This window comes from Ascidiella aspersa, chromosome 2 (genome assembly GCF_963924565.1).
Source record: "Ascidiella aspersa chromosome 2, kaAscAspe10.2, whole genome shotgun sequence".
Taxonomy (NCBI): Eukaryota; Metazoa; Chordata; class Ascidiacea; order Phlebobranchia; family Ascidiidae; genus Ascidiella; species Ascidiella aspersa.
In genome coordinates, this window is record NC_139448.1 from 16,769,965 (window position 1) to 16,779,729 (window position 9,765).

Sequence of the window (9,765 nt, forward strand, 5' to 3'; positions counted from 1 at the left end):
AGAACATTTAACCGTTTTTACTAACTTTGATTGTTAGTTAGCCACTGTGACACGTTTTCTTGGCCATTTGAACCTGTGAAATCCGGAGAAGCTGTAGGAGGTGGAGCGTTAATGCCTTCGGGATTCTTGCATTTGGACGTTATCGAGGACGCCCTGCGGTGCAGCAGGAGGTTTGGCAATGTACCAGTAGCGGCGTAATTTTCTCCCGAAATCTTCATTTGCTGATGCTTTCTACCTGTTGGATTTGCGGACTTCGTTTCTGGTTTACTTGCTCTGCTGGACGCCAAGTCCCTCGTCGCAGAGTCGTCGTTGTGGCCGTCTTCCGAGACGCAAATTGCACTGTTTCGCGTTGTGTCGATTAGTGAAGGATTCTTGAATAGCGTCAACGTTGCGCAGGCCATTCCTGTACACCTCAACGGATATTTTTCATAGTTAGGAATGCTTGGTATGTTTGGCTGAGTTTTCTCTACGGTATCATGGGGTTCTTTTTCAGCCAGCCCTTCGTTCCTTTCCGACTCATTTATTGCCAAACTACGTCCTGCTAAGTCTATGCACTCGACGTTGTCGATGCGGCCGCGATTTAACCAGCTGTATCCACCGACTAAGAATACTTTTCCGGCGTAGGTACACGATCCCGCCTCCGATCTCGAAACTGCAACGCTAAGTCCGACTGGATCAGAACCTTCTAAACCACTGTAAATGGTAATGAACTTGCGTTTTATTTAAAGCAAATGTAAAGGCTTCGTTTTAGTACCATACCCTTGCTGTCCTTCCCATTTGGCCAAGTCTGTTTCGACTACTAATACAAGACTTTGTTCATCGCAGTTAAAGCTGCGCGTCAAGGCTATCCACTGGTTGTTTCCTGGTGTGTACACCTCGATCTGTGTGGTTAGGAAAAATAATGTACCGGCACTTAAGTTACATTGCAAAGCAGCCTCACCTGATTGGTGCCTTGGATTCCTAGGCCCGGGTCTGTGGGATCAACGGTAGCCCCGCCAACTAGCCATAGTCGTCCCTCTATGGCGTGTAACGATGCAGAAAAACGTGGTCTCACCAGCGGTTGTCGCCGCTCCCATTTTTCGATTGCAGGAGAGTATCTAAAACAACACGTTTGCAATCTTGTGTTGCTTTTTGACCAATAGAGCCAAAAGTGCATAAATGATAAAGTTGGGAAGAACGCAGGAATAACACAAAATAAAAAAACGTCATCATCCCATAAGAATCCGGCTTCACAACGCCTTAATTATTGGTACTGAACAACAAATCTTATCCTAATTAAATTAGAGCGGCCAACGACCATAAATTGTGATTGGCATTGTTGATCTGCTTCGACTTCTGTTAAAAGAGACGCAACGGGTAGGCCTACCTTTCCACGCGTCGCGATACCAAGTCGTCACTTGAACCCCCGGCCGTATAGATTCGTCCGTTGAATGGCGTGGCAGCAATGTGGCGCCTGGCGCTGCTGATCGGTTCTCCAGGCGACCACGTGTTGTTGCCAGGGTTGTATACCTCCACCCCACTCACTGTGAACCCTTGTGTAGTTCTTCCACCTGCAAAGTATGCATTTTACATTCGCATTAAGCTCGGGAGTTTAGCTTAACTATATCGTGTCCGTCGATCGAGGATATAGTTTTTATACTTTACAAAGAAAGCTGCGTACCGATCGCATAAAGTTTGGAGTCCAATGCCACCAGTTGAAAGCTCTCTCTTGGCGTTGTCATATTGCATATATTTAGCCACTCTTCCGACCATGTGTCGTACCGCCAAGCCTACGAAAGAACTTCATTGTTGCCAAAATACCTTTATAATTAAATTGAACAGAACCTGTTTGCTTGGTGTGCGGCATCCTTCCGTAGAGTCTCCTCCGGCAACATACAGGAACCTGCCCATAGTCGCAACTGTAAACAAATTGTTCATTGATCGCTTACATATAAACAATGAAGTTAAAAGTTGCACTTATATTAACAGTAATTTTTATATTTTGCAGTCTAACCTGCATGATGGTGCCTTGCTTCTGGAAGTTGCGCAAATGGTTCCCATTTGCCCGTGTTTAGGTTACAGAAAAATACTTTGTCCGTAAGCGAGCCTTCGCGTTGTAATGCCAAACCTCCGCAGCCTACGATCACATCTAACTGCGAAACATTTTTATGTAACAGGTGTCACCGTATACTAAACTTCAGCAAGCAGGCCGGATAGGCCAATGTTTACGTCAGCTACCACATAATGTCACGATTTGGGTAAAATTTATATAATTTGTTTAAAAAATGTCATTCTACATATTAGTGAAAAAAAGGTCCTAAAAAGTGACTGGTAAAGAATGCTATTTTTTGCTTGTTTCAAGGGATTACTTTGTGACGTCCCCTCAAAATATTTTTAAACCTTCCGGTAAGAAAATTGTCCTACTAAGACATGCCTGGTCAGTGAATTAACGATATTATACTGCATTTTCAAACTAATTACCGGACAAAACGCATATTGTTTAAGGGATGTTTAATGATTTTAGTGCTATTATTAACGTGCCTAACGATCCCACCTTGGTTGTTGTTCTCGGTACGGTCCGCGAATTCTGCATAATACTTCTCCTGTACGGTAACAAGTGGTAACGAACGGCCTCACGCACAAGCTCGCTGACTTCCGGGATCTGACAGACAAACTGAGATGACTCGACCTTGTCCACCAGCTCGCTCTCCGGAATCAGTGAGAAACGGACTTGGCCCATCAATCGTCCGGCATATATTACTCTAGTTGTCCTACAAAAATACGAAGATCAATCATTGAGCCGGACCCGATAAAATAGCGGAAACTAATTGGCGAGTCGCCATGGCTCGCCTTAGCCAATTTTGTGACCCCACAAACACGCAATAATGAAAAAGACAATAAGTAACCCAGCCTAGAGGTCTGTTTTACAAAAATCTATCGAAATCATTGATGGATTTGACATTGGCAAAGGCAGACAGGCTGTGGGCATAGGGAACACATTTTAATAATAGTATTGATAAAAAAAAGCAACATAATTTAAATAAAATGTATATTTTATAACATTACCGTAAGACCGAGACCTAGAGTAAATGTGTCCGCACGGTAGGCATAACCCGTCTTGACGCCTGACGGTACCGATTAGGCCAGGGTTTCTCAACCGTGGCCCTCGGCCCCCCTGGGGGGCCACGGAGCTGTCATTGGGGGGCCACGAGCATAAGTCTGTAGCAATGTCGTGGTATTGCAAAACCGTGTCACTATTTTCAATTTTCTCAGTTAAACTCAAACTTGTAGTGTTTGAGTTTTAACCTACTTTGACCTATGGTAACGCATTTTTTCTTACATGTTACTATTCGTGTGAAGTTTTGCAACAGTCGACGTCAAGCTTGCAATTCTTTGTCTGTCGCTTAATTGCCAAACATTGTTACGTCACTTACAACCAACATTTGTGTTTTTTCTAGTTTACTTCGTATTTCTTTAGAACGTATAACCAGCATTTTAATTAGTTTGTAAACGGCAACTTAGAATGTAAAAAAATCAACCAAGTTGAAAATTTTTTTCACAAAAAGTCAAATAACGAAATTTCCATTTTGGCACGTAGAGATAGATTAATTTGTTGTTGTTGTTCCATTGATAAATGTTGTTGTAAAATTAATTGTGTTAAAGCCAGCTTAAGAGGACAAAGAATAGTTGAATTGCACATACTTTCAGATGTTTACGATTGAAAATGCGTTTTTACAGAAAGCTTAAACAAGGTTTTGTGTTATCAAATGTCGAAAATTCGCAAATCTGCACTGATCCGTGGTGATTAAATGTGTCATTACGTCCCTCAAAACTTATAAATCACCGTGATAAAAAAGCATTCTCGAAGAAAGAATGATGCCGCTACAAATTCTAGCTAATTTTTTTTATAATCGAGGGGGGCCACGAGGATTAAAAGCCTTTCTAAGGGGGCCACGAGACATAAAAGGTTGAGAACCGCTGGATTAGGCTATTCAGCAAATTTATGAAACAACTGTTTGTACCAACTTGTCTGCATCAATCCAACGAACCAGTGCGTCAAATATGAAAATCTCTGATGGAGCGTTAAGGTCTTGACGAACTATAAGGCATCGCAGCTCGCAGTAGCGCAGTTTGAGAAATTCCTTTTGCTGGCACACTAAGTTGAAGTTTGTACTTGCAAGAGTGTTGCATTGATCAAGAAGCGTTTTTAAATCGTATAAGTTTGCGACCTGTAATACATGTTACAAATATATGGCGCTGTACAATCAAAATTGAGTGGATTTGAATCATTAAAAATGAAGTTAAACTTGTGGGTCACGCACTATAGGGTGTTTCAAATTAAAATCAACGTACACCAACAAATGCAATCGGTAGATCTGTAACACCAATTTTGCTTCTGGTATGCAGGAATTTGAGAAAAGTTGATTTATATGATCAACCTCACAAATAAGTTTAATTTTATAGTCATACAAAAATATTCGTTGTCCAATCAAAAGTTTAATATCTCTGTAAAAAGTCCACGGTTAATCCGAAAGAGTTTCGCGATTACATGCAATTATAACTAAAAGGATAAAAAACCCAAAAACTATAAGGATGACAACCAAACTATTTAACGTACCGGTATTCAAAATTATTCACACGTTTTGCCTATCAAAATAAAATACAAATGCCGAGTGATTTCAATCGTTCGTCTAAATCGGGTTAACCAATTTTTTTTCGTTGAGAACCGAATAACTGTATCAAATAAATTAAAGATCGCGAGCCGGATTTAAAATTTTGTTTTAAATTTATTTGACTTACTAAATTATTACTAAGAAAATATTTCGCGGGCCGAATAATTTAAACTTGCGTGTCGGATTTGGCCTGCGGGGCGCAGTTTGGTGACCTCTGGTCTAAACTCTATTTAAGACCGTCTGAATTCCTCAAATAACAAATTCTTCAAAGTTGTGTTTCTACTCAACACATATATGGTAGCCTAATCGTATATTCGTGTCCTACAATAAATAACCAATATTAGCCTATACCTGCAACGTCCTCAGACAGTTTTTTGTTGTTAAAAATTGACAAAGAAAGCGTTCGCAAGCTTCTGTAATTGAGGGGATTTTTAGGAAAGAGGCTGCTGATAGAATATCGTCCACATTCTTTTTGTTTAAGTATATCGACGAACTATAATAAAACAAAAAATATGAAAGGTTGACAAAAAAATATATTTAGCACAGTTAACAAAATATTGCAATGACTAGATAATTTGGCAGAAATTGGATTCATTTCGTAAATATTCCAAATAGCACTAGATGGTACAAATAAAACGATTACGATATGTTATAGGCCTACGGCACCTTTTAGGCTAAACATAAACAGATTTCCTTGAATTAGGGCAAAACATGGTGTAAAATCGTAGAAAATTCTCGCAAAATACAGCTAGTTAAAGTTAGCAAAAAATAACCTGGTTGCTTAGGTTAGTATTGCTGAATAAATTTTGAATGAGTAAGAATGTTTAACATACGTATAAATCCCATCCAAAATTGATTGGACGGTGTCGGCATGTATGCCCAAAAGGGGGATTTTTGTCACTTCGTTGCAAACATCTTTTCCGCTTGCTGCGCCCCGAGCTATAAACATTTCGCGAAGATATTTGCTGGAGGCAGCTAAAATTGTCTAAAAATAGAAGGGTTAAGAAAAAATGTAAATACTATGTAACCCGCAATCAAAAAAGCTCACAACCTTATGTGCTTTAAAAGTTGCCTTTTCCACCGACAGAATGACGTCACACAACTGATCGTTCTTCCAAAGCACACAAAGCTCCGACAATAGTTTATCATTCTGCTTGGCTAATGAGTATTGCTGTCCTTGTTCCCAACTAGGCTGACGTGAAGCTGCAATCAGTTTATTTGGATCAGATTCATTCAAATTTGTTTCCAAAACAGCTTCGGATTTATTGGTTGGAGGGGGTGTGATATAACTCCCAACTCGGACGAGGCTGTTCCTTCTTCCATTATACATTTTACATATTTAATACATTTAACTTTGTTGGCATAAAAGAAAACAACACGATTTTTTATGAAATCGAAATGTCCCAGTCTTTCATCAAATACGAAATACTGTTAAGTTCTACCTTTCATAATATGACGTCATAAAGTATTAGAGAGGGACTTTTAATCAATGGAGTGAAACCGTTTTGAGAAATCTTATTTATTAGAATTTTATGACGATATACAACAACAAATCGTTGGTGACCATTGTTGTGTTTCTGCTTTGTCGTAGTACATTACTCGCCTAAAATGCATATCGGTTTTAACATGATGCACAGAAAAATGTTAGGAGAACTTACTACTAAGTTCGCATTAGGATTCAAGTTAGTCAAAGCGATTTTTAACAAGTAGGAATTGCGGCGCTTGTCTCTGTCTGTAACAATGCTCCGCAACCTTTTTTCACAATGCTCCGGCCCGCAACCCAACTGTAAACGTATGCCGCATAAGCATTTTACATATTTGTGGTGCAGTTTATATTTTTTTGCAGTTTAGATTTTTTTCGGGACGTGTGCACTTTTTAAAGGTTGACAAAAATTTGCGGGTGTGCTTGCCACATTTTGCATAAACTTGTTTGGGTTTGGGTGGATCAAGTATTTATATTATATTTATTCGTACATATTTATGCCTTTCTTGCAATTTCAACTTTGACAACTCCATTCAATAGTGTTAAAATAAATGTGGTGGGATTCTAGACCAGTTTCGGAATTGCTGCATTAAAACAATCGATGCTGGTCTAGATTACTAAGACATTTCCGTCGGAAGGTTTACATTGTCACCATGATTTGGGTTAGGTTGCGAGTTAGCGTTTGGGTGGGTCAAGCATTATTTAATATTTTCAAACTCTGATATTTTTTCTTTCTTGCAATTTCAATTTAGCAACTCGTTTTGTTAATGTATAAAAAAAGTGGTAGGATTCTAGACCAATCTCTTAAAGTTATAGATAGATAGTTAACTACCAAGTTAACTGACCTATTACTTTTTTATGGCACTTTAAAATCGTGTGTGGATAAGGCAATTTGTGAAAAACTGGCACTTTAGTTTAGATAACTTGGTGTTAACCAGTATATAGTTTTATAGCTAGTTAGCACTTATTTTTTTTCCAGTTTATTAAATAAAAAATTGGGAAAACAGTATTTTTATGGCTTACCCATTCCCCAAACTTTATAATGTTAACCTATCCGCAACATTGTGATACGATTTATTGTTAAAGCCGTGGACAGAATTGAAAAAAGTTTAATAAACAAACTACAGTTAACATCAAAAAACGCTTTTCTTTTAGCTAGAATGAATTAAGTCAAGTTACAAAATAGTAACTACAAATACTGGTAAAAGTAACAAGTGTTTTTTTCAGATAAACCTTATTTTTAAGCAGTATGGCAGAAAGCTGGCGACTTGGCGACTATGTCGGCCAAAGAATCAGACAGAAAACCAAAGAAATTAATCATAAAAAAAAAAAAATTGTGAAAACAAAAAAAATTTAATTTTTTTTTGAAAGATCGATTTACCAAAAAAAGCGTGTGCTTGTTCTACACATATTCAATCCAATATATTTTTAAAATGCTGAATATGTAGGAACATTATGCACTAAAATTGGCAGAAAATAATTTTTTTTAGGGTTGGCAAGCCTGTCAATTGACCGGTCAAATACGGTCAATTCGGTCAAATAGTCCTATTAGATTCAAATGTTGTAAATTTGAGTTTTTAATAATCTTGGTTGAAACTTTTTATAACAATTCAAATATGAAATGGTAGGTTTACCTGATGCAAACACATGTTCTGTGGTAATAACAAAGTGTTTGTAATAGCAAAGTAGATTTATTTATTTAGAATAAATGCACTTATAGGATGAATCGCATTTGTCATAAAATAAAATACTAGTTGGGGTATACCACAATCTGAGACTACTTAAAAATTTAGAAGAACCAAATGCCTTATCTCCCATGGACCCTGGTGATGATTTAGAACAGTGTGGTCCAACTGCAGGCCCTTGGCCCGCGAGTTACGCTTTTTTGGCCCGTGAACTGATAGTCAGCTTTGCTTCCATCTAGCAATATCACTTCAATTTTTGTTATTGTAATTGACAAAAAAAACTTTGTGAATGATCCTTTGTGATTTGTAGCACCACTAAGCAAAAGTGTATAATATCACATGTAATGAAACATTTATTGTATTACGTTAACTTCTATTGTGTTGCTGACCGTAGCTGAACAAAGGTGTAAATTTCATAAAGTTAGTATATATGCCATAGACATAGGCTATGTATAAAGCAATAAGCCTAAACATCGCTATTGAAAACATTGGCCCGCAAGATAAAACAAAAATAGTTTTTGCCCCGCAAGATAAAAAAAATAGTTTTTGGCCTGCGATGAAAAGATGTTGGACCACGCTGATTTAGAAAATTCAGAGTGACAAAAGTTGTGATGAGGAGTAAAAATATTTTTTTACTGATGTATTTATTTACTTGTTGTTAAATCTCGGTAATAAACTTGTTGGCTTAACTTTGTGGTTGTAGTAATTGTAAAAATCACTACAATACTGCTATAGTATTGCTTGCAAGATGTGCATGGTTTTGCAAAAAATCTTATTGATAGTCAAAAAATAATTTATTCGGTTTTACAAACCATTGTACTTGAGCCAAAACGTTCATATATTTATTTAAAGTTAAAATCAAGGTTTATTTTTAACTTCAATTGCATTATGATAGTGTGTTTAGTATTTGATCAATTTGACGAGTATTTGACCGGTCAATTGCTGGATTTTATTTGACCAGTCAAATGCCCAACCCTAATTTTTTGTGCCATTCTGAAAAAAGTGCGTAGCGCATTGTTTAGCAGGGAAAAGCCAGTGTTTGGCATATTATAGATTGTTTATTAGTTTAAAAAGTACTAACTTTCGATAGAACTGTTGTGTATTTGCAGTTTTACTTGATTTGGCAAATACTCCTTCATTGAGTTAAAAAAGCAATCATAATAGTGAACATTCCTGTTAAACAGACAGGTATGACATTCACATGGGCATAGCGAGGACGTAAACGCAAAAAATTTCCGAGCTTTGCGCCACTTCGCTCGCATTTAGCTGTGGTTGTGTCTCTCAAGCATATCTTTCAGTCAAAGGTACTATGCATACTATGACATGTTGCACTTCACTGTGTGACTCTAATTTCGGCAAACAATTTCTATTAACTTGGACACTGTTATTTTTTTATTAAAAAATTCTCCCACTTCAAAAAAAAATCTCCACAATTTTAGGAATTTTTTTTCGCTTTTCAATTTGATTTTAAGCTGCATGTGTGCACACTGCACATGAGTTCGCCCCAAAACAGCTTATCTATGTAACAGTGTTGTAAGAAAAGCAGACATGTGCACCCCCAGTCCCCCAGGCTATACTTCAGTATACCTCATATGTATTTCTTTATGTCACAAAAAATTTTGCCCAAACAAAATTTGCGCAACTTTGTGCTAATTCATCCTTCATTACTTTCAAATAATCTTGTTTATGGCCTAAACATCACAAGGTTGATACATTCCTTAGAAGAGCACATCATTTAAGTTTTGGGACATGACAAAAAAACTGAAAAATTTATGCCAAAAATGCTTGTCACCAGAAGGCTGGCAAGATTCTGCCAGCCTGTTTTTTAAGTTAATGGTTATCCAACTTTCTGGACAATAAAAAATTTCACACTACAATTGGCAAAAATCTATTTTATTATGCCATTTTGAAAAAAGTAAAAAAAAAAAAAACAGTATAAGGCATA

At 37.3% G+C, this 9,765-nt stretch overlaps 1 protein-coding gene across 1 annotated transcript; it reads right to left on the reverse strand.

The window, feature by feature from the left end:
• Positions 1-20: 20 nt before the first annotated feature.
• Positions 21-5,982, reverse strand: LOC146164037 (kelch-like protein 26). Its single transcript, XM_083380657.1, is given in 12 exon segments — positions 21-660; positions 712-881; positions 941-1,097; positions 1,367-1,550; positions 1,661-1,769; positions 1,825-1,898; positions 1,994-2,132; positions 2,534-2,750; positions 4,006-4,208; positions 5,004-5,145; positions 5,486-5,637; positions 5,704-5,982. Coding segments are annotated over 12 exon segments (2,466 nt in total).
• Positions 5,983-9,765: the final 3,783 nt, after the last annotated feature.